This window comes from Desmodus rotundus, chromosome 13 (genome assembly GCF_022682495.2).
Source record: "Desmodus rotundus isolate HL8 chromosome 13, HLdesRot8A.1, whole genome shotgun sequence".
NCBI classification, from domain to species: Eukaryota; Metazoa; Chordata; class Mammalia; order Chiroptera; family Phyllostomidae; genus Desmodus; species Desmodus rotundus.
The window spans coordinates 14,528,574-14,555,240 of record NC_071399.1 but is presented as its reverse complement, the minus strand read 5'-3'; the positions used below and the strand labels follow the sequence as shown (position 1 = coordinate 14,555,240).

The 26,667-nt window shown below is 37.9% G+C and overlaps 1 protein-coding gene across 4 annotated transcripts in view; it reads right to left on the bottom strand.

Moving 5' to 3' along the window:
* Positions 1 to 26,667, bottom strand: part of DLC1 (DLC1 Rho GTPase activating protein) — a 337,471-nt gene that overhangs the window by 224,354 nt on the left and 86,450 nt on the right. For 3 of the 4 annotated variants that reach the window (XR_008425966.1, XM_045197214.3, XM_045197213.3), the window contains exon 4: positions 20,054 to 20,194. Coding sequence is in view for 2 of the 4 variants with exons in the window: in XM_045197214.3 (XP_045053149.2) it covers positions 20,054 to 20,194 (141 nt within the window). In the remaining 2 variants the exon portion in view is untranslated. Of the gene's footprint in view, positions 1 to 20,053; positions 20,195 to 26,667 lie in introns of those variants that run through there. The other variant, XM_045197216.3, reaches the window with a different exon arrangement.

Genomic DNA, 26,667 nt, shown 5'->3' with positions numbered 1-26,667 from the left:
GGGGAGGTCATCGGGCTGTGGTTTGTTCCAGGAGCTTTCCCACCAGTCACTCCCCGTGCACGTGGCCCTTTTGCACAGTTCAGTCTCTGTGGAATTGCTCGGGCTCTCTGCATTCTTTGCTGCATCGCATCACTTCCTTCCTTCCTTGTATGCACTGGGACACTTTCTCTCCGGGCCCTAGTCCTGCCTGCTCACTCTCCCAGCTATGAACTTTGCCTCTTTTCCCTTTTCTCTCTATGTCACCCTGGAGGCTATGTCACTGCATTTTGCACTGTATTTTGCAAAGAGGCAGGCTGAAAATTTTATTTTCCTTTTGGTTCTGTACTTCTGCCTTATCCTCTTGTTCTCTCTTTATAGTCCCTCACACTTTGGGGTTTCAACTTTAGACTTGGGCACTCGCTCTGCCTACTGTGCATCCCTCCACTTCATACCATCTGTGATCCTACCTCCTGTCCGGGCTTGCAAGGCTGGATCTGATCGGGCTTATGTGAGGAAGGCAACCTGCAGTGTAGATGGATGTGGAATGCTCCGTAGTCAGTCCAGACCCTAACCTGCTGGCAAACGTGTCACAGGCAATTGCTGGCCTGATCGATCCTCTGCTATCCTTAAAGATCCTATAATACATTCAACATCCGGTTCATGAGAGCTGCCTACATGTTAGCTCACACATCCAATCCTCACTCAGGGGCCTGATGGAAGGAAAGCAAAAAGCAGAGTCTGTCTACCAAAGATCTCCTCTTTCTTTGTACAGCCTTGTTTCTTTATTACAGCAAAAACAAAATGAAATAGAATGTTTCTTGTTTTGAAAAGGGTTTGTTTTCTTACAGTGTAGCACACTGAATATTTCTCTTTGAAATCCTAAAATCAGGTTCTCTGTAATCTTTAGTTAACACAGCTTGTAGAAGTGACCCACTCTGTGGTTTATTCATCTCGTTCATGTCTTTCCTTCATCTGAACTGGGCTGCTTGAGGATGAATTCAGTGGGCCTGGCCTCTCTGCTGGCAGCAATGCAAAGATCTCAGGAAACAGTTCCAAGGGATTCTTGAAGTCAACTTTGCAAATGAGGATGATGTGATACTATGAGGACAAGAGACTTGAGAAGTATTTTTCAATTTAGAGAGCCATTTTGCAGAAACGAAAATATACTCTCTTGTAGCTCCAATTATGCTCAATAATTGTGTGGGCCTGAATTCTGTTCATGGCTTTAGGGATGTTTTCTGTGTGTGAAGCTAGTAAGGCCAGTCAAGGACCAAATATTTGACCTTGGCTTCAAGTGATGACTCTGTTCCAAACAGCTGAATTTATTCCAGTAACATATAACTCAGAGCCGAAAAGAAAATTAGAGCTGTTTTGTTGAAAGAAACGATAAGAGAATTTTCAAGTAGATAAGATTTTGATCCCCACTTTAGCACTGAGAGATTAATGCACCACTGTGCTAAAGGGCCCTTAAATGCCACATGTTCTGTCTCCTCCGGCAGCATTATTTCCCATTACCCAAATCCAAGTTTATGCGGTGTCTCTTTCCCTCTTCCTTTCTTCACCTCGCTGTTTGTCTGTTTGTTTCTTTCCTCAGAGCCGTGGCAACTTCTCCTTCATGGTGCGGGCACCACCGGCTGATTGAAGTGCTGCCCTTGCACTTTGTCGGGCAGCACAGCAGTAAGGTCAAGTGCTTATTTGCTGCGGGGAAATCATGAAGGACTTGAGGTTGATACACTGGGGTATTACCCAACCGAAAACAGTTTTCCCCTCTGTGGGGAAGGAATGCTTACCAAATATCAGTTTTCCATCAGAAGACACACTCCATTCAAGCCATAGGTATTTGCGAGTTGACTGAGTTGGCACAGGTCAGTGCTGGGTGAAGAACTTAGGCGGTCAGGTGTGGGCATGTGTGCTCCGAGCTTTTAGGTTGAACAGACTTCACAGACAGTGAGGTGAGGGTTGGATGTCAATGGTTCACCATTTCTAGAGTAAATGTAGAAGTCTTCCTGAGTAAAGTCAAGGGGTGCCGATGTTAGCCACGCTCTTCCTGCTCACCCCTTCTCCGATGATGCCGAGAGAACGGGGGCACACAGGGCAATGCTGTGGGTGTGGACGTCTTAGCCACGCTCACATGTGTTCCCTGCGGTCCCTAGGTGCCTGAGGACAAGTCCTGTGTCTGCAACTCCTCTCTCTTTCTCCCGGCATGCTGTATCCGTAGATTAGATTGGTGAAATTTGGTTGAACTTCAAAGAGATTTATTCTTTCTCTTCAATCTACTGATCTACCTCTTTTTAGTCTAATAAGTTCAGTATCTTTGAGTTGGGCAAACAATAAAATAAAGCAGGATGATAATTTTTTTCACCCAAATCATCAAAGACCTGCTTTTTCTGCTATTGTTACATCAAATGGGCAATTTTTAGTCCTTATCTTCTTGCTTTGGATTTCCTGCAGCATTTAAAAGGTTAACCATGCCCTCCTCAAAACTGTGTTCTGTGGCATCATTATTTATTTATTCATTTTTGATACTCCAATTCAGTTTCTCTGGGAGTTCCTCTCAATCTTCCCATAGCTCAGGCAGAAACCCTGAAGACATCCTTGACTTGCTTCTTTCTCTTATATATGACACTCGATCCATTAGATTTTCTGGTTTTCCTTTCTTAACACTGTATCTACAGTATAAACTTTTTAAAACCATAATCACTGCTACTGTCTTGGCCCAGCCGCCATCTTCTCTTGCTTGGACTGTTACACTCGGACTTCCTTGTTGCTCTCTTGTCCTGGTGGGTTATTCGCAAACGCAGCAGCCATAGCAGTTCACTTACAGCCTAAGTCACATCATGTGACGTCATTATTCAGAACCCTCCCCAGGCTTCCCCTCTCACTCAGAATAAAGGTCAAAGTCTTCACTATGACCCAGGAGGCTTTCGATGCCCTGAGCTCCCTCTCTCTTGTTCCTCCAGCCCCAGCTCACTGACCCCTGCTGAGTTTCCAAGCACACCTGGCACACTCCTGCTCCGAGCCTTCTGCACTTGCTGTTCCCCACCCAGAAGGCTCTTTATCAGAGAGCTGTATGGTTTGCTTTCCCACTCTCTTCCAATCTTTACTCAGGGTACTACTGTTAGCCAATGCGGATGAACCCAGAGGATATTAGCTAAGTGAAATAGGTCAGAGAAAGACAAATACCACATGATTTCAATGCCATGTGGTATCTAAAGAACAAAATAAACAAACAAAGCAGAAACAGACTTATAGATACAGAGAACAAACTGACAGTTGCCAGAGGGGAGGGGGGCTGGGGAGCTGGGTAAAAAAAAGCTAAAGGGACTGAGAAGTACAGTTTGGTAGTTACAGAGTAGTCACGGGGATGTAAAGGACAGCATAGGGAATGATATTGTAATAACTGTGTACGGTGCCAGGTGGGTGATTCAGTTACTGGGGGAGCACTTCATAAATGATGTAGTTGTCTAACCACTGTGCTGCACACCTGCAACTAATATGAAATAATATTGAATGTGAACTTTAATTAAAAAGTCTAAAAATATACTACTATCAGCTTCTTAGTGAGGCCCAACCCGATCACTGTCTGGAAGGCCATATCCCACCCATTCTCCCTCTCTTTCGAACATATTATTATTAAGTATGCTAATATACTTTACTTTTTGGGTTATTCTCAATATATTATCAGCTCTAAAAGGGCAGGGACTTATAATAATTATTATTAGTGACTTCTGTTACTAATGTGGTGTTTGCCAGAGTAAGTGCTCAATAGCAATTGTTGAGTGACTAATCGACTAAATTTTGGTGTTTCCCATGGTTTTCTCTCACCCTTTTCTCATGTCACTCGAGCGATCACCTCATGTTTAAAATCGCGCAGACAACACTGCACGGAAGACTTCTCCTTGGAGCTCCAGGTATGCATATTTAAACATCCCAGGCATCGCCCTTGACTTTTGTGTTTACTAGGACTCTTTCTCCTGCAAATGGCTTAAGCATATTATGTGCATAATTGTAAAGTCCAGGTGTAGGGCTGGCTTCCAGTGTGGCCGAAGGCAAGGCTCAAACAATGTCACCAGAACTTGTGTGTTCTTGCTTCCTCACTCAGCTCTGCTTTTCCACATCGGCTACATTCTTAGTTTCTCGTTCTGGGGTGGCAAGAGGACCTCAGCACCCCTAGCCTCATATTCTTGTGACTCTAAATCCAAACGCAAAGGACAGAGAGAGCATCTTTTCTAGAAGGCCTCACAAAATTGCCGATATTCAAAACCTTAGGACAGGGGGATCCCAGCCTCCCTCATGCACCCCTGGCAACACACACGTTCCTACGCCCCCATACGGTACGGGACAGGGAAACTGCAGTATTTTTGGTGGCTCTGATGCGGGTCACTTGCTGTGCTCTTGGGGACAGCCTTAGGAACTGGGTGCTGAGGAGGGGTCCTCAAGTGAGAATTAGGGATGGTTTTCGGGAGAATGGGAAGTGGATGTCAAAGATGTTTCTTGTCTGGGCATTATCGTCTTTCCAGTTGCTCGGTCATTGTGAGGTTTCCTTCCTTCCTCCTCAATATACTACTTTACTACATAGATTATAATGTAGATTATCGTTCCTTGGTATAGTGTGGACTCACCCATGCCTCCTCCTCTGCAATTCTGCTCCTTCAGTTCAGGCCTGTTTTGTTTTGGGCCAGACGGGTCCCTTTGATGGAGCGGAGGGGGGTTGTGGGCTTTCTGAGCTCCACGCCTCTGCTCTCATTGACTGTTTTGCCTGGAAAGTCCTTCCCTTGGCTCTTCACACTTTCCCTTGACTCCCCAATGATAGATCGGGGGATCACTCTCTGGACCTGCATTTAAGATTTGTTATTGGGGAATGGCTCTACCTTCTTCATCATTTTCATTTCCCTAGTTCTTTTTAAAATGTGTGTGTGCCTGTGTGGTTTTGGTCGTGAGAAGTAGATTACTAAATGTCTGAAAAATGAGACTAAAGAGAATTGACCTTTATTAGGGATCATTTTTAAAGCTCCAGAAAACTCCACATCAAAGGTTCAAAATCATGCTTTCCGTAATACTTGCTAATAAAGATGAAACATTTATAGAGAGAACTTCAATCAATGTAAATCAGGGCTTCCATGGGCAGCTGTTTACAGCCATTTTGTACACAAACAGCCGTATTGTTCTAAGACTGGTAGTCAGTTCACGTGTATTCCAACAAAACGTCCAAACAGATTCTTCCGCGGCGACGTGGAAAGAACATCATTTCTTCAGAGGCGCCAGCACGGGGCAGAAACCCCTCCTTCAAGTGGAGTCATTCATCATGGATGAAACTCTGATGCTTACTTACTAGCCTTTGATTTATTACAGTCATAAAACAAACACAGTTCATGAACTTTCTGTCATATTTTGACCAAATGTTAAAGCATTTCCTCATCGGCTGGAATACTAAGGAACATGCCATTGAATGAAACAGGAAATTCAATAGGGGCACAAAAGATACGTCATTTTAAAAGAAATGGTCATATTAAGTCATTTTAACTTATGTTGAAAAGGAGTAGTCATATTAACTCGACTTACTGTTCAGCACACAATGCTTGCTCATATAGAAAGGGGCCTATGCGTTAAGCTCTTCAGAAGCTAGAGGCACACATTTGCCAGGAATGTACGCTGTTCTCCTTCATAATGCTCACTCTTTAGAATATTCCTAATGAGGCCAGAGGGTCAAGATGCCACCAGCACCATGACCCGGCATCCGCCATGGCTGGCTCAGAGCACAGCAGCAAAGCAGCAGAGCCACCGAAAGCAGCAAGCGTGGCTAGGGCTGGAACCCAGATGACAATTAGTAAGATGGATGCAAAGAGGGCTGGCTGAATTATTAATCTTTTCCATAATCCTTGTCTTCCCAGACAATGATCACATTTATTAGTGTCATTTGAATACAAAAGTGTGCTGTGGGGCTTCCCTGATGATAAAAAGGCCCCTTCATATCTCCCACTTCTCCCTGTGGTCGAATGTTCCAGTCTTTCTGGGAACTCGATTCTGTCAATTGCTTCTTCTCTTATGCCAGGACCTGCAGGACAAGGATGTCTTTTGTGGGCTGTTGATCTTCTTAACCTCATTGTCCGGGTCCCTTTCTCAATTATGTGCGTTGCTCCTTAAGACACCCTTTGTATAGAAAATGCCAGAATTTGATTCCGCTCAAAAAACAATTTGCTGTAGAATTTAAGCAAAATGTAAATATACTATTTAAAGTATTAATTGATTCACAAAAAATAATGTTACATACTCCTTTTAAAGAGCACATCTGCTGTAACAATGGCTATGTGGCTGGAGGGTTTGTGATGCACCAAGCACTCTGCTAAGAGATTCATTCACTCCCATCAGTCAACTAAATCTTCATGACTGTCTTTTAAAATGGTTAAATTGTTTGATTAAAATAAAAATATTTTAAAACTAGCTAATTATATACTAAAAAAAGAGAGAAGATAAAACACGTAAGTGTGAATTCATATGTAAAGTGTTCCCAGCTTTATAAAACGTTAAGGACAATTTTAGGAATCTGTATCGCTCCGTTCCATGGAAATTTTTCCATGATTTCCAGGTTGGGTTTGCTTTACCAAAATTTGATGTAAATCTAAATCAATTATCAAAAGGATTTGATAAAATAGAAAAAGCATTAGTGAAGGACAAACCATTTGTAGCTATAGTGAGGCATTTTTTGCCTGATGTAGTGCAGAAATGCTATAAATGAAATAATTACATTTTATTTTAATTTGTGAATTTTAATATTTAAAACTTTGTCCCTAGAAATAGGTCTCCATGAAATAGAAATGCCACGTAAATGGTCATGTAGTTTGTTATGGGCCTAGAGCCTCCACAGGGAGCTCTCCAAAACCCGAGTCACAACTTCACCTCTGACCCCAGGGGGCCAAAGAACAGGCTGACGCAATCCTGAATTCTTTAAACCCAGTATCTAAATTGGAAGTTTCTACAGAAAAGTTTTTTGGGCACATGATGGGAATTTTTAAAAATCATTCAAAGCTTGGGTACCATTTTAATTCAAAGAAGAGCATAAACTACATGTAATTGAGTAATGCATTCAACTGGGGTTAAAAAACCCAGGAAAATAAGTATATTAATTATATTATATGATATTATATCAACTCCAAAATATTAGGAAATATTGGTAACTGGAATACTGGTTAGAGTGACTTGCAGAGTTTAAATTTTCTTCTAATGTTTTCACCAGCACGAATCCTGAAGAAATGGAAATCACACTCTGATGACTGCTAGAAAGCACCCCAAAGAAGAAAGCCGTTCCCATGTAGTCAGAGTTGTGTCTTCTAGGAGAAGGGAATGCTTCGGGAGGAACTGCTCACGTGAGTTCTTAAGCTTAATGTCTGTGCAGTGGATAATATTTTCTCTTACAGAGAATATGGAAGCATTTTCCCAGTAAATATTATTCCACCATGCATGTGGCCATTTACTTGTTTTGTCAACAATAATGAAAAACCAGTGGGGTACTGGTGAAAAAAGGTAAAGCTGTGGAGGACCTGCTAATGACGTGTAAACCCCCTCCTCCCTTGCCCCTCCTCCCTGCCACGACCTTACGAACCCTTTTAATTAGGCAATTTTTGAATATGGGAAAGGCAATATAGTGAGAACAGGAAGTGTAATTTCATAATAATAGAGAGTTAGAAATGTTAAGAAATAAGGCAGGTGTGTGTGTGGGAGTGAGGTAGGAGTGCTTTGTTTTATGAATTCCTAGCTAGTTCGAGGAGAGGAGAAATTTAACACGGTCTGTACACTTTTCATCTTTCTGGAGGATTCTGCCTGATATCATTCAAAAGTCTGGCAGAAAACCTGCCAGCTTTCACAAGGAGAGGTCTCTCATGTGACAAAATCAAGACAAGACTGCTCTTTTCAGCCCATACATAATCCTAGCTCTCGCCGAGCGACTCAGGTCAGCGAGTCTCATGGGGTCAAGGTCCCTCACCTGTTAAATATTGATCACTGTAGCTGATTACATGGCTATTTGACGTGAATTATACGAGGCAGCAAATTGTAAATATGATGAGGAGAAAAAAAAGAGAATCTAGTAGAAACCATCAAAGACAAAATCAAAGTAACTAATGAGCCTTTTAGATGCTTTAGTCTCTTGCATTGTTATTCACTAGTTTTTGGTTTTAGTGGGTCAAAATGTTTTTGGTGGATTAGTTAAGGGCAGCATGGTACAGGGAAGATTCCAAGGACTTGGCGGAAAGAATCCCCTCGGTTGTATGCTATTAAGCCCAACACCAGCACCTTCTGTTGGAATTTTCAGGGCCTACCATAGTAATGGAACATGGTAAGAGCCCTAATTTTTGTTTAGTAAGTTAATAAAAAGGAAAAAGTTATAATATGGAAGTAGGAAGTAACCATATTCATGTATGTCAGAGCTAGACCTTGAAATGCTTATCCCATAGTAAATAACTCCCAAAGGAGTTACAAATACGAAAACCCTGACAAGAAGACAGGGGTTGGCCACAAGAACCCTTTTTGTTGTAAGGAGGACATTAACTAAGGGGGCTTTAAAATAGAATGCTATAGAAAACTCTTTCAAGGTGAACCACTTTGAAACTTAAAAGTTTATAGAACTAAATATGGCAACTATATGTCACATTGTTTAATTATGCTCAGCCATAGATTCCAACAGAAATAAACAAAGACAAATATTCCTAGAGGTACTTAGCCTTATTGTTATCATATGGATTTACTGTGCAAAATGTGTTTTGATACATTGCAAGTCCTGAAACCTTCTCTGAAAATTTAACTTCCTAAAGTTCCTGTAAAGTCTTTTAAAACATTACAGGCACAAATCTTAAATAGGTGACTTATAATGATTAAAAGGTGAATTTATATAAACCTAAATTGCCTCACATTGTGGGTCTATTTTGTGTGTGATGTGATATACAATTTGACCAGAAGATGGCAGTATTCTGAAAGAAAAAAGAAAAAAGAAAACAAGAAAACAAAAAGCGAGATAATCAAATTTTTGACCACACTATTTTAATTACTGTCAATCTAGTTTTGGACATTTATCCTTTTCAAGGTGTAAGATGTCCTTATTTCTTCTTCAAAGTAACTTAGTAATTCTGAGAGCCTACCTGCACTACTGTTTTTACCAAAAAAAAAAAGAAAAAGAAAAAATTATTTGAAAGATCTAACGATTATCTAAAGACTATGGAATTTGAAGTCAGTGGTGTATTAATTTTCTCTTGGACTAAAAATAATATTTGAAAATAATATATATGGTAATAAAACTTACGGTCCAGAAAGACATTAAATGTGTTAGAATTTTTGTCCAAATAATCTGTTTGAGGCGGAGAAATTGTTCTTCTGCACTGTACAATGCATTGTATAGAAACAGAACTTAAAAACATAAAGATATTCGTCCATGGAGAGTATAAATATCATATGTAAATAAATCATTTATCTGTTTATACAAATAAATCAGTATTATCTGTTTACAAAACTTTAAAACCTCTGTGCTCTTATCTTAAATCTATTTTAAGTTCATATATCTGATTATACATTTGTCTTTGTTTATAACAGTATCAAAAGTCCTTAATTAGCCAGAAAATGTAACAGAACTTCCTTTACATGTTATGTAACAACTTAATTGAAGAGACGCACAGGGGAGCACATAGCTTATGTCCTTGTAATGCCTCTTCCAATTTATACAGCAAATGGAATTATGGATAATCCACTATGTTAATATTCTTTAAACCAGTTAGGTTCCTTACTTTGTGTCTGAAGTATAGAATTTAATGATCGAGGCCAGCACAGCCCTATACCTGGGCTAAGTTGAGTTGCTCTAATCAAGTCTGCATCCTCTCACACTTTTTTTTTTCTTCTCATTTACCTAGAGTTCAGGACTCAGTGCTGAAGAGGCTTTGGGAATGAGCATGTTGCCCTGCAGCAGGGAAGTTCTGGGGGTGGCTTCACCTGAAGGTTCTTGGAAATGGAGTAGACATATGTCAGAGGTTGCCTGGACTCACTTTTAAAATATTTTTTAAAACATTTTCCTTATTCATATAATTTTTTTAGTCTATGCTTTATTTAGTCAATAAAGTTTAAGCTGTGGATTAATCAAAGAAGATCTTACTCAGAAGGCCAATATATAGGAGAGAGAAAAGTAACTAAGTTTGGCTGGGGCAGGGGGAGCTATCCTAGAGTGTACAGCCCGAATCACACTGATTTTTCTGATTTACTATTGTCTGTTTGTTTGATTCTCTGTATTTCGCATTATGAATAATTTGCTAAATGCCCATTCAGTAAGTTACTACGGTATTTACACAAGTATAAGACCTTCAGAATGAATCAACAGAACAGCAATCTATGGTAAAGAGGGAAATATTGGAGGCATTTTTATGAACATTAGTTGATTTTCCTTTGAAGGAATTTACTAATCCAGAAGTCACCTGGATTACAAATTGTTAAAGTGGAAAGAAGAATCACAAAAAAATAACAGTGGCAATAATAATCTAAAGAATATAAACTATTGATTAAAAAAACCCCCAGCATATAAAATGGTCATTAAATACCCAGAATGGTCAAGAATATTGGTATTTTCCAAATGATGGGATCCTAGGACCCCATGAAGATAAAGAGAAACCAATTCCCTTATGTTCATGTTCTGGATACAACTGTTGTAGATGAGTGATATTCAGAATACTCAAGTACTTGGTTGATGTTTCTATTTTTTTCTTTTTTAAAATTTATTTATTTATTTTTATTCAGTTACAATTGTCTGCATTTTCTCCCCTTCCCTCCACCCCACCCCAGCCACTCCTACTTCCCTCCTGATGTTTCTATTTTTTTCATTAATAAATCTGGTATGTGATCGACAGCTTAAAATTATGATCAAGAAGACCTTCCCTGTAGACTGCATAAGTACTATTGAATACTCACATGCAATCCCTGTTTAAACATTTCAACTGACTCAACTGTCTTTACGAAATGAGTGTAGAGGCCATTGGATATCAGGGGAAGAATTAATTATCAAAGAATCAAAGTAGAGAAATAGATGAAAAGGAAACACACTGAATATATAATTAGAATTTGGGGACAACGAGGTTTGAAGTGAAGAAAGTGAGGACTCTGTGAACCTGGCTGGCTGGTTGTTATTACCGCCCAGTGCTGTGAGTTATATTCTTGGTTGCTGTGATGTGGCGTGCCGTTGGCTTGCCATTTTGCATTGCCCAGAAATAACTGGAAGTTGTTATTTCTCTTGGATGAAAATGTGAGCTGGATTCAAGAAGTTACACCAGCACATGGAAAAATTAAAATTTTCTCATTGTAATGATGATAACATACAAAAGTACTATTCATATGCCCAAATCCTAGGTTGCAGAAATGATGAAAAAAATAGTTTCTTGTCCTAAGAGAATCTACTCAGTTTTAACTCATCATTCATACGTGTTCCATTTTGCCCATTTTCCTTTTGGTTTCAGGAATTCTGCTCCAGACATCTAATTAACAAGATTCTTTTCAACTAGACACAAACAAGATAGAAAAAGAATGTCAACTCCAAACAAAAAAAGATTTAAATACCACGTGCTCATCATTTAAAGGTATGAAGGATTGGTATATCTGGGTACAAATTATACTTTTCTTGGCAAAATGAAACTTCAAGATTTCACATGGAAAAGCTTAGGTGAGGAAGTCATTGTGGAGATTGAAAAACCCATTCCTCACAATAGTGTCAGGAATTAATGTGGAGTAAATGGAAACTGATGCAGTATTTTCCAACACAAGAAATAACAGAGTTTGGGATTTATTTTAAATATAAAAGCAAATGGCCATGAAAAATGTTTCTATTTTTCAAAGCCCAAGGTTAATGAATTTATTTATTATTTCAAATCCAGACTATGGAAATGAAATCCTCTAATGCTTTGGAATCATAGACTTCTAAGAAATAACTCATTATAATAATCACAGAATCATTTCTTTTTTTAGAAACATTTTCTTTAAGCTTTCTGGTAACTCAAATCTTTCTTTTTTTTTAAAAAAAGATGTTATTTATTGATTTTTAGACAGGGAAAGGGAGGGAGAAAGAGAGGGAGAGAAATATCAATGTGTAGTTGTGTCTTGCGTGTCCCCTGGCCCACAACCCAGGCATGTGCCTCGATTGGGAATCGAACCAGCAACCCTTTGGTTTGCAGGCCAGCACTCAATCCAATGAGCCACACCAGCCAGGGCTCAATTTTTCTTAAAAAAAAAAGTAATAAATTCTGTCTAATTTTTCTTTCTTATAAACAATGGGGACCTTAGTGAAAAAAGACCAATATTTCTTTAAAAATCTACATACTTTAATATCATTGCTTAGCTATATCAGAGTTGAACTGCCACATTCAAAAACATTACAGTCAAAGGCATCTTTCTAAGACCACTACATTTTTGTTTGCATTTGCTGTAAACTGTACTAAATTTTTTCATGTTCCATAGAAACTACTAAACATTCTTTAAAAATTCTGTATACTGGTATTTCCTTTAGTATGCTATTTTCTTCACTTACCACATGTGACATTATGAAATACTGTTTAAGTTCTAGTCGATTTTATATGGGTTGGTCAAAAAATTCATCTGTTTTTTTCTGTACAATGGGTGTAGTAGTGCTTAGTTGTCTGTAACATCATTCAAAGCAATTTTGATAAGTTGTATTTTGTGACAGCTGTCATATCAGCATGCATTTTAAAAAAGTTATCAAAATTAGTGAATTTTTGTGCAGCCATTTTAATATTGAAGATGGAAGGAAATATGCAACATTTTGGTGTATTACACTTTATTATTTCAAGAGAGGTAAAAACACAACTGAAACCACAAAACAAGATTTGTGCAGTGTATGGATGATGAGTTTTTTGAAACTCATCAAATGTTTCAAAAGTGGTTTGCGAAGTTTCTTGGTACTATTGATATTTTGGCCAAATAGTTCTTTGCTGTGGAGTTATCTTATGCATTGGAGTATGGGTAGCAGCACCCCTGGCCTCTACCCACTAGAAGCCAACAGTGGGAGATAGCCAACATACTCAAAATATCCAAATGAATAGTTACTGGTGAAAATGAAAAATGTGTCCTTTATTTTACAGAAAAACTAACAAACTTTTTGGCCAATCCGTTATATTACCTTGCATTTTTTTCAAAGACTTCAGAAAAAAGAAGTATTTGAAATCCCATAGTAAAAAAAAAACAATGCTTTATCCCTCTATTTTGTATAGTGGACAACATTAGTGAAATTACCAGCTTTGTTAAAATAATTTGATGACCATTTAAGTAAAAATATAGTGCATAATATCCTGGTAAAACGAAATAAGAGATATTCTAAAATTTTGCCTATGAATTGGCTTTTGAGTGATATTTTAAATTGATGTGAGTTGGACTCCAGCATCTACATACTTATTTTCAATTTTAGTGAAGTAAATATCCCATTCAATATATTCAATTGAATGTACCATTCAATATATCACAAGCAAACTGACTTTAGCTCAACCAGGAAGCATAGCATAATTTACTGCACAGGGGATACTGTGGAATTCTCTACTAGGAAATAGGCCCAAATAAAGCAGTTCTTGTCCATGTGCGTGAAGTGCATTATTTGTAACAAAGATGCTTTCACATTTATCAGGTCTCCTCTGTGGATAACTGATTGAATCATCAGAACGTGAGTAAGCATTTTTTTACGGGGGTTGCCAAGTCTTTCGAGAGCCTGATAACCCCACTGACAGCCTCCCCATGGGTAAATCCTGGCATGTGAACATAGTTCAAAATACGGTTTCAGAGGGTTCAGTTATCCTCCTGACTCCACCGATGAATCTGAGGTCAAGAACTCTTTTTCTGATTTTGTGGGGCTAATTCATCACGGATTAATGTCATACTCCCAGTCAGATTGTCCTTTATATCTCTAATAAGTAACTCTCCATCAAAGTGATACTTTACGGGCTTTATGATTTTTATTTATAAGCAGCTTTACATGGAACTCCTCATTTTACAGATACAACAATGAAGTCGATTATTGGTTGTGAAACATGATCCCTGACCTCTCTCCTTCCACCTTACAGGCTTTTCTCTTCTGAAACCCTTTCTCATCTCTTTCTAAACCTCAAATCTCTTATCCCAGATACAGACACCATCCCACTACACACCTGGCAACAGTGAATACGCCAGCATCTCAGTTCATCCTGATTAAAGCCTTATACACAGTTAATAAGTATATTAAAATTTATATTGACTAATAATTATATGACTATATGAGAATTTTATAAGCAAAGTAAGTGTCCATCGACAGACATCTGCATAAAGATGTGGCAGTCCATGTATACAAAGAAATGTTACCTGTCTGTGAAAGAATGAAATCTTACCATTTGTGACAACATGGATGGACCTAGAGGGTTTCGTGCTAAGCGAAATAAGTTGGACAGAGAAAGACATACCATGTGATTTCACTTGCATGTGAAATTAAAAACCAAAATAAACAATAAAACAGAAACAAACTCAGAGATACAGAGAATGAACTGATGGTTGCCAGATGGGAGGGGATGTGTGAAGGGGAGGGCTATGGGTAAAAAAGGTGAAGGGATTAAGAAGTACAAACTGGCAGTTACAGAATAGTCACAGGGATGTAAAGCATAGTATACAAAGTATAGTATATAATATTATAATAACTACTTGTGGTGCCAGGGGGGTACTGGACCTATTTGGGGAATCACTTTGTAAGGTAGATAAACGTCTAACCACTATGCTGTATACCTGAAAGTAATATAATATTGAATGCCAACTGCAATTGAAAAATAAAAAATTAGAAAAAAGAACTTCATCATTACTAATTTGGTTTTATTAAAAATTTATATAGTTAAGAATTCTTCTGCACAGAATTTTGGAAAATAACATCAAGAAATATGCATTCTTTGATGTTATTTTCCAAAAGTCTCTGTCTAGTCTATGACTATGTCTGTGTAGTCTATGTCTATGTCTAGTCTACGTCTATGTCTGTCTAGTCTACGTCTATGTCTGTCTAGTCTATGTCTATGTCTAGTCTATGTCTATGTCTGTCTAGTCTACGTCTATGTCTGTCTATGTCTGTATCTGTCTAGTCTATGTCTATGTCTGCCTAGTCTATGTCTGTGTCCGTCTATGTCTATGTCTGTGTCTGTCTAGTCTATGTCTGTATCTGTCTAGTCTATGTCTATGTCTGTCTAGTCTACGTCTATGTCTGTCTAGTCTACGTCTATGTCTGTCTAGTCTATGTCTGTCTAGTCTATGTCTGTATCTGTCTAGTCTATGTCTATGTCTGTCTAGTCTATGTCTGTGTCTGTCTATGTCTATGTCTGTATCTGTCTAGTCTATGTCTATGTCTGTCTAGTCTATGTCTATGTCTGTCTAGTCTATGTCTGTCTAGTCTATGTCTGTCTAGTCTACGTCTATGTCTGTCTAGTTTATGTCTATGTCTATCTATATCTATATAATCTGGTATATCTATATATATACACATGCATACACATATATGTACATTTAATCTAATCACACACACATGTGCATATAAATACATGTAAAAAGCTGTGGGAGATGACTTAGAAAATGACGTTAAAATAATATAACCTATGCCATGTTCTGAGGAACAAGACACTGTTCTTCGTTCTTCAGGGAAACCGTTCTTGTGTACCCTGAGAACTCAAACACGAGGGACACTTGTTTCTGATATAGCAATACCTCGAACCAACTCATATTGGTTCTGGGGCCAGGCTGTTGGCATGTCAATGTCTGTATAAAGCAGTGTCAGGCTGGCTGTGGCAGTGGTCTTTTCTTTTTTAAATTTGTCAGAAATGACCATGAACTTGCAGTCAGGATATACTCTCGAGGCTTTATTTTGGTCTCTCTCTAGTAGCCTTTTGGCAGGATTTATGGTGAAACCCTCTGTAATGAAGCTGGCGGGCTCTGGCTGTGTGCCATTCTGCCTGCCCTCAGCTCCTGCTCCTCCACGACCTAATGCTTCCCCTTCATCTCTCTCATCGTTATTTTGGTGGTAATGATGAAAAGATTAGGGGTGGAGTTCAAGCTTCTGTTGCCACCTTGTGCTAGAATAAGATGTATCTGTCTTTTTTTTTTTAATCTGGTAACAATTGTAATAATGAAGGTTAATACCTTCTGCTGTTTTTGATGTCTTCAATTATTTTGTAATTCCAGTATTCAATACATTCTGATATGAATGCCAATATATTACAACATTGCTTTAGATGGCTTAGGATCTACTGAAAGCTACTCTGTCTAGCTGGGTTCCAACATGTCCAAATGATTGAGCATCTCATCTGGTATTAGAATTCTCCCTATCACAAGGAGACTAAAGGAGTTTCTGGGGGGTGGGAAAGGGAATTTAGACTAAATTAATAACAGATATTGCTCTTAATGATGCTCTCAGTTGTTCTGAACAGTTAGACTCCCTCCCTTTACTTATTTTACAAATTAAATACATTGTTTTCCTTATCTAGGACTTGGTCTCTTTTTTCATAAGTGTATGATTAATAGTGATTTTGTGAATACCTACACTTACCAGTATCTTTAGGAAAAACAACAACAATAACAAGAACAATAAAACCTCTGAGGTTTTAGTGTTCAGCTTTAAAACCGTCCGTGTAACAACTTGAGTTAATACACAACAGTCCAAGCCCCTGAGTACCGTGGTCAGAGAGACGTCAGTGTGGCGTTCTACACTGACTCAGAGCACCATCTATGTGAAATGATGCGAAACTCACAGGCTGTTTGCCGAAGCATCTAGTGTGAAGGGCATTATGGGATTGCCTCAAGGGGACGAAGCCAAGAATTTAGGAGAAAAATTGATGAACTTTTTGACATGAAGAACTAGATCTCTTTTTTCTAATATTTTTTGGTAGTGGATATTCTACCTTTTAACATTTCAATGTTTGTGTGAAATACATCTCAGAAATCTACTTGAAAGTTCAATTTTCAGCATGACATATAAACCTACACAAGGGTAGGCAAAAGTAGGTTTCTAGTTATGAGCACTCCAAACACAGAGTTTATTGTATTATTACTTATTTATTAGTGTATATTATTTACTATTATTATTAACCTAATTTGCACACTCCTGTGTATATATACATATAGTATTTATGAAGACTCTAAAGATTACTCATTGCTCTCATTCTAATAATAAATATAAAAGAAGAAATCTTATTGAAAAATAGGCCCTTAGAAACCCAGAGACCTTACACTCCAAAGGAAAACCAAATATTTCTGGTAGTTAGTCACCATTTATAAATAGACTTCACGGCAGCAAATCAAATATAACATTAAATAATTCTGAAATGAAAGTAAGCATTCTGTAAAAGTGCGTTGTTATGGAGCAGAAGGTTAGTTCATGTTAGGTGGATGTTAGAAGTAGATGTTTTTAGAATTTAATGTTTCTATTTAATAACGAAATTGAGATTTTAGTTCATGATGAAAAGAACAGCACTGTAGGTTACATAGTTTCCGCTCATTTCACAGATTAGCCAGAATGCCATCACACATCATTTATTCCCTAAATGTAATGGAGGGAAAGAGTACCTGCTTCATCTCTCAAATAGGTGAAATTTTCATTCTAGTACTATAACCCAGGATCAACTAGAAACATAAACTTAACCATGGCCCCCAAACTACTTTCAAATTGTAGCAAAAAGGCAGTACTCAAAAGAATAACAACACCAATAACAAAAAAGATAAGATGCACACACAAATTAAAACCACCCTTCCTCCCTAAAACAAAAGCCTGTTTTTCAGGCTACTTTCATTACTGGCCATTTTCTTTGAGTAATTCCCTAAAAGTCAGTTGCATTTGACAGTGGCGTTTTTGTTGTGGTTGTGGTTGTTGTTTTCGGGGTACTTCTCTGTCATGGCTGCTAGAGAATTTTACAGAATTAAAGTTCAGTGGTTGAATGGAGTTGCATCTCTAATTGTCTAGCTCTACCTGTGGCCTAGACGTGGTAAGCAGTTTTGGGTTGTCTTTACGTGGAGTACTGTGTTACATAATGATTCTCACTGCCCACTGGCTAATGAGTGTGACATCACTATGAAGCTGTGATTGTGTGTCCAGGTGACAGTTCACATCTGAACAGCTGAATACATATTCGCATCCGATTTCATTCAAAATCAACAACTTACCAGTAAATATTTGACTTGTGGTACATGAAAAAATATGTTTCTGTTCAATAATTGATTTTAAGTATTTTCTAATTTTGCCTGTGGGGTGAATAGTTTGGTCAACTGTTAAGGCAAAACATGAAAAACTTGAATAAGAACCTGTCATAAAATACTCTAATGGATTAAAGTCTTGGGAAAACTGATGGCTTTATTCTTTTCATTCTAAAACTTTACTGAGGATGGTTACCATAAAAATAATGTATATATTTTAATAGAACTATAGTAATCCCATTTATAAGCATGGGGACATCGAAGAAAAGACTAAGGAACTGTACACCGAGTTATGGAAATTGTAACAAATTATAAGGTGACCACACACTAAATTACATATGATTCAAGGGAGAAATAGTGGGTGCCAGTTCAGTGGTAATTATTCTTTTATTTTAGAATAATTCCGATGTCATGCAATAAATATCAGAGGGAAAAGAACTGCTCTTCAGCATAGTTCCTTTAAAAAGGGAATCCACCTTCTTTTTGATTTCCTTCTTATATGTCAGCCCCGCACCAGTCCCCAGGGCTCAAAAAATCAATGCTCCCGTATTTCTTAAACCTTCAAGCTAAAACTGTAGAGTGGCTTTTATCTTTTGCCTTAATGAGAAAGAGGTAAAATGAGATCACCAAGTTTCACATTATAATTTTGCATTTCAACCTTCCTTACTAATTATGAAAAAATAAGAGCACCATTTCATTGAAGTCAGCCTGTTTGCACATGATATTTTTGACCCTCTTTTTTCAGTGTACCCCCAAATAGTATTGTGTCGTATGCCTTTAGTTTCTTTTATTTTCAATATATACAGTCTGCTGTATGCATTGCATCTCACCGTTTAGATGTGCACCTCCCTTTGTTAGACTGTGAGCTGCTTAAAGACAGAGAATATGTTATACTGAGTCTTTATCATCTTGCACCATGCATGGCACATAATAGATGTTCAATAAATATTTATTCCACCAAAAATGTTTAGATATTCTTACAAATGAGCATATCTACTATGTTTTAAATTCATAATACAGTATTCTCTTTTGAGTCTTATTTCAGACTTGTCTCTTACTTTGAAGGCAGGGAAATAAGGAATCCAAACTTTCTCTGTGTTTAGCTAACATGGGCATTTAAAAAAAATAATACGACACTATGATTTTCACTAAACTAGGAAAGGTTATTTTGGAGCTGCTGGGACTTTAGATATTTGAAGTAGTAATTACTTCCTCCATAAATGTTACCTTTTAGAGTCAAATACTGCTTTTCTGTTGCAGCTCAAGTTTTTACTTAAAGGAAAACATCTTTTATTCACAGTTCACCATGTTATAATGTTCTATGTGGTAATTTTCCTTTTCATTTGTTTTGGTAGCATTTTAAAGTCAATGAAGCATCATAATGATAATGAGAGGAGCTTACATTTATTCCGTATTGGTTCTGTGCCAAGCGTTTCACTAAGCACTTTCCATGAGCTATGCCATTTAATACCCACATAAAGTTTACGATGTGTGTATTTTATTTCTTTCTATCTAAGCTTACAGAGGCAATTTTCCAACTGATAAGCAGTATGGTCAAAAAAATAATGCAGGGAGAGTCATCTTCAGATTTTACATTTGTGGTTCTTTAAAGTTCTGAGTATCCAGCAACAAAATGTAATACTGTATTTTGAATAATTCTGGAACCATGAAGTACCAGTGAAGCACTTGTGCGATCATTTATAAAATGAACAGCACATGTTGGGTTGTACTTAAATGTTATCAAGTCACTGCAACTAAAACTTCGAGAAAACTTCTTCTATGTCGAATGGATGAAATAATCAATTCTTACCTTACGATCATCAGCACTTCACGTTGAAACTGGCTGCTATCATTTACAACTTACCGTAGACTTGGGTTTCGTTCCAGAATTGGCCCCTGGGGCGGATGACGGGAGGTCAGTGGACTTGGCGTTAGAAGACAAATTTACTGATGTTTGATTTACTGAAGTGGTATCTGCTCCGCTCTCAGATCCTGACTCCAGATCCTGTTTAAAAACACATTGATATGAAGGGCGTGCTCTCCCCATGCCTTTCTTCCTGCCACCACCCCCTTCCCACCTCTTCCTTCTCCCAACACACATGGACACACTGAAGAGTTGCTGACAACTGATGTGTCACCCATAATCATGCATAATTTTGTGATTTCTGTGATTAGTAGGCAAGTATTGGAGCAAGAGGTAATGTACAACTTTGGTAATTTAACAGTTGATTGTGAATTATTGGAAGGGACCACAATGGGAGCTAGCTAGGGTATTGCAGTGAGTCAGGAGGTAGCAGCCCAAAGGTACTCTTACTCACTATGTGACCTTGAGTAACTCTCTTAACACCCCTCGTGTAGCAGGGTCATTGTAATGTTACATGAAAAGACAGTTCTCATTTCTCCTCACCTCACTCTTTTCTATGTTCCCGTCAGACCTCCATCGTGACACCCACACAATGACTAGAGTTGTTTAACTCAAGTGTCCATCTAACTAGGAAGTATTTGAGGGCAGAAATTATGCTTTGTCATGTGCCATTCAATCCCCCCATTTGAAAATGGGTATAATGATAGTAGAGAAAATGGGTATAATGAAACTTATAGGGTTTCATGGGGACTAAGCAAGATATATGCAAAGTGTATGTAATGGACACAATTTTCATTAAATGTTAGCCATTACTATAACTATTGTTAGTAGTAACCAGTACATACTATGTGGCTAAGACACCTGCTGAGTGAAGGCAATTACTCCTTAACCTCTCCAAAGGCTGTGCTTTAATTTGTCAAATACTCTGTATGTTTTATGAGGTGGCCTGAGAACACAGAGGAAAGATGGGATTAGGAGAACAGAGAAGGATGAAAATGAAGGCACTTATTATTCAAAATTTTGACCTGAGAAAATGATGAGTTAAATATCTTTATGTCCACTCTTTGTACATCTCAACTTTACCATGGCCCACGTGGTCAAATATTATCTACCCTGTATCCTCATTCACTGGTTTTATGCTCTCCCATTTTCTTGGTTCTTAGCGTGCTCCAGCCATGCTCATTGTCTCTCAGTCCTTCTGGTACACGAGCTGGTTTCTGTGTTAGGGACTATATCCTTTCTTGTCCCCTTCTCTTCTATTTCCCTTTGCTGGCTCTTTCTTGCCACTCAGATCTCAATTTTAATATCACTAACTCAGAGAAGCATCCTTTAACATTTCAAACTAAAGTATTTCCTCCCTTAAACTTTTACAGCATGTCATTCCCTCTTTTACAATCCTATCATTTTGCTTATCTACCACATATCAATTACATCCATATCTCTATCTATCTATCTATCTATCTATCTATCTATCTATCTATCTATCTATCAGCACCTGTCTAAATCTATGTACCTACCTGTCTACCTATCCTCTATCTGTCCACCTTCATTCATCTCTTTTTCTAATCCTTGTCTGTCTTCCTCTAATGGAATCTACTTATCATAAAAGCAGGTAGTTTATATGTCTTGCTCACTGATACATTTCCCAGATCTTAGAACAATGCCTGCATTTAGAAATAGCCATTAAATATTGTTTTATGAAAGAATCACTAGACTATCAAATAGTAACATCTAGCCAAGGAGATGAGAGACCTGTACACTGACACTGTAAAGACACTGAAGAAAGAGACTGAAGGCATACCTTAAAAGAAAGATATCCCATATTTTTGATTTAAAGAATAAAAATTGTGAAAATGTTCACACTACCCAAAGTGATCTACAGATTCAGTGCAATCTCTGTCAAAATTCCAAAAGAATTTTTCATAGAAATAGGAAAAACAATACTAAAGTTTTTTTGGAACCAGAAATGACTTAAGTGTCCAAAGCAAGATTGATAAAGGAGAATAAACCTGGTGGCATCACACTTCCTAATTTTAAGCTATATTACAAACTTATAGTAATCAGAAGAGTACGGTACTGGCATAAGAACAGACACACAGACCAGTGGAATAGAAGAATAGACAGTCCAGGAATAAACTCATGCATATATGGTCAATGAATATTTAACAAGGGGGTCAAGAATACTCAATGAGGAAAAAATACTCATTTAAATAAATGCTTTTGAGAAAATTGGATATTCACATGCAAATGAATAAATTTGATTCCCTTCTTACACCACTCATGAAAATTAAAATGAAATGAATTAAAGACTTACATGTAGGATCTGAAACTATGAAACTCCTAGAAAAAACATAGCAGAAAAAGTCCTTAACATTGGTATTAGCAATAATTATTTAAATCAAACACCAAAAGCACAAGCAATAAAAGCAAAAATAAATGAGATATCACCAAACTAAAAAGATTCTGCACAGCAAAATAAACAATTACCAGTATTAGAAACAACTTAAAGAATTGGAAGAAAATATTTCCAACCATATGTCAAATAAGGGGTTAATATCCAAAATATATAAGGAACTCGTATAATTCCATAGTAAAAAAAATGGCCAGAGTACCTAAGGAGATGCTTTTTCCCAAAAAGGCATACAAATGGCTAACAGGTACATAAATAGATGTGCAACACCACTAATTATCAGGAAAATGCAAAATCAAACTGCCATGAGCTATCACCTCACACCTGTTAGAAGACAAGTATCACAAATACAAGAGCCCTGGCTGGTGTGGTTCAGTGGATCAAGTGCCAGCCTGTGAACCAAAGAGTCGCTGGTTCAATTCCCAGTCAGGGCACATGCCTGGGTTGTGAGTCACATCCCCAGTAAGGGGTGGGTGAGAGACACCACATATTGATGTTTCTCTCCTCTTTCTCCCTACCTTACCCTCTCTAAAAAAGAAAAAAAAAAGACAAGAGGTAACAAGTGCTGATGGGGACTTGGAGAAAAGGGAAACTTGTGCGTTGTCAGTGGGAAGGTAAATGGGTACAACTACTGTGGAAAACAGTATGCAGGCTCCTCAAAAGGTTAAAAATAGAATGATCCTAGGATTCAGCAATTCTACTTTTGGGTATTTATCCAAAGAAAGTGAAGTCATTACCTTGATGAGACACGTACATCCCTGTGCTCACTGCAGCATTATTCACAATAGCCAAGACAGGGAAACAGCCTAAGTGCTCACTGATAGATGAGTGGTAAAGAAGATGTGATTATATATGTATATCAAATCACATCTTCAACATTCCTAATGTTTCTAATGTATTGTTTTGCCTATTCGAATTAAGAGTGTGTGTGTATATATGTATATATATGTGTGTATATACACACACACTCATATATAGGCACACATAAATGCAATAAAATATTATCTGTATATATACACATGCACAATAAAATACTACTTAGTCATAAAAAAGAAGATAACCCTGCCTCTTCTGGGAATATGATGGAACTTGAAAGCATTAGGACAAGTGAAATAAATCAGACAGAAACACAAATACAGTGTGATTTCAAATGTGGAATCTAGAAAAACAAAGCAAAAGCCTAACTCGTAGGACAGAGTGGCATGGTGCTGGCCCAGGGCTGGCAGGGGGACGGGGAGATGCCGGACAGGGTGGGTACAAGTTTCCGGTTCTAAGACGTGTAAGTTCTGGGATCCGATATTCAGCACGGTGACTGTAGTTAACAGGACTGTATTCTGTACTTGAAAGTTGCTAAAAGAGTGATTTTAAATGCTCTCAACAGACACAATTGTAAGTACACGAGGTGATGGCTGTGTTAACTGATGTGAGTGTGGGCATCATTTTGCCATATGTAAGTGTGTCAAATCACCACGTTGTCCACCTTAAGTGTACACAATGTCATATGTCACTTATATCTGAAAACTGCGAAAAAGAACAGAAAAAGTGGGATAAAAATTAAAAAGCAGTACAACTGACATACAATGATAATGAATATAAAAATGGAATATTTAATCTTTAAGAGTGTGTGTGTGTTTAGAAACACATACCCTAACCAAATTTCTCGCCCCCTGAGTGATTTCAGGTAAGTGGCCATATTTTCCCTTTTTGCATGGAAAAGAGAACAGTTTGCCCATAAGAGAAATGTGATTCATTAAAATTTCAGATGGAACCAACATCAAGTGAACTCACTAATAGCAGGTCATTTATAAACATCAAAAACATGATTATAGGTAGCAGATAACTTATAAGCTATTTATGTTTAACCTTTATGTACATCAGAAATCTCTTGCATTAATTTTTCCTTCTTGTTTATAATTTGATTATAAATACCAGGGTAACCTTGTATCCTTCTAACAATACAACAGTTCCGAGGTAAAATAATAAAACTTTAAAAATCGACCATTTATGTGTTTTTACTTTTTAAAGACAACACTTTACAGCTATTTTCTGCTTCTATTTTCACCAAGTCTGTGTAGAAGGTAATGTATCATTATCATTTGAAAGATGATGAAGCCAAAGCTTAAGGCAATTAAATTGACCAAATTCATATTCCGTGGCAGAGCTGGCATTAAAAATGAGATCTATTTGACCCCAACGTGTTAGGCTCTATCAAGGCAGCCTCCCTAAAGTCTTTACCTCTACCCTTCTTTTAATATATCTATTTTTCATTTTAAAGACTCTTAAAGACTCCAGCCTTTATTATTCTTTAAATCTTATTATAAGTAGAACTTGCTCCAGCATTTTCTCATGAATCATCTCAAAGTGAGGTCTCTGTATCACTGTGCATCTTGTCCTCCCTCCTACTCCGTAAATTCACAGTACAGTGTGAGGGTGCGGCAGAGGGAGTCTCTCTGAATCTTGGGCAGTGTTTCTTGGTGGATAATCAAGGTCATAATCATTCTGTTATAATCCCTTTATTCCATGGCACAATTATCAAAAGCAATGGAAAGCGCCTGTGGAAAATATTTTGATGCTGAGAGAATTTTAAAATTAGCTTTAAATACCAAGGAACAGCAGTAAAGAACAAGGGATGACCCAAAATAAACAGAAAGGCCAAAAAAGAAGTTTGGAGGGCTGCAGGAAAAGTTTTACTCAGTTTGGCCCAGTATCCGGTGTGGGGGAGCGCATGGGGGAAGGAAAGGGAAGGAACATACACCAAGCCACACTCTCTGCCCAACCTGTGCCACTTGCCTTACCTACTACCTACTTCTTTCATCTACTCCTTCCAAGGAGCCATTAGGCAGGAAACGACATCTCCTTTTTTCACACAATTGTGAAGGTGAGAAATTAACAATTTTCTTGTGTTCTCAGATAGTCAGCTGTAGAGCTGCCGTTTGGACCCAGGCCTGCAGACTTCAACATTTTAATGTTTCTAATGTGCTCTTTTGCCTATTCTAAGTACGTGTTGAACTGATGACTTGGAAGTAGATGTTTATTTACAGAATAAACCATTATTCAGCAATGGTAGTGATATTCCATGAGACAATGTGTATAATATAAAATCCAGTTTATACCTTAAATGGAGACGGAAGATGTAGATACAGGCAGATTTCAAAGTCACCACCCACATTTGCTCCCTCCTCTGTTTTTATCTTTATCATTCAACATAGAAGCATGTCTAACAGGTACCGGCTATCTTGTTCTCTCACACGAAGAGAACACCATGGAGTTGTACCTAGCAGAATTCTGGGCTGTGGTTTTTCTCCTAAATACTTGGGGATTGAGGAAAGCTCAATGGAGAGGGAAAAGGGGAAAGATTAAAGAGATAGGAGAGAGATGAACAACTCACACTAGACAATTTTAAAAGAAAAAATGTGTTCTATGCCTACATTGATAGCAAAGAAGTACTAAGGAGTACTCCTATTGAAAAACATGGTTGTTTCTGGCATTAAAAATGTTGATGAAAATGAGTATGACATTTCTATACACCTGTCACATGTAACAAGATTGAACATCCCTTCTTGCTGGTCTTCAGATTACTCTGACTGCCTATCTTCCATTGGATGCCTGTCCTACTGAAATCTGTGGCAGCACCAGGGAGGGGGCAGTTGGCTCTGCCTGGGGGTACAGAGGAGATTTAGGGAAGACTTCACCCTAAAGAAAACATTTGAGACTAATCCTGAAGGATAAGAAAAACAAAAATTTCTACCGGCTTTCTAGGTTGAAGGATTTAATTTCATATTCACTTTCAATTATTTTCCTGTTCAAGCTATGGCATTTCCACTACAGTCAGCTAGAGAACACAGTGTGGTGTGGTGGTTACATGGCCTGGCTCTGGACCAGGACTGGCTGGATTTATACCCTGTCTCTGCCACACGCAATTACTAACTTCTCTCTGCTTTGCACTCACTTGAAACGTGTTGTGAGGAATACATGTGTTGACATATGCAGAGAACTTAGAATAACACCTAGTATATACTAAAGTTAGTTACTATTTTAGTTTGTTTACTTACTTTGAACTATTCTGTCCCACAGTCAGAATGAGTCTTGAATAACTACAGAATCCATGGTGGAACTATGCTAAGTAAAAGGCTTGATACAGAGTAGCTCTATTTTGATAGAAGATCAAATTTATATATAGGATTTCCTGTCCCTTTGATTTAGG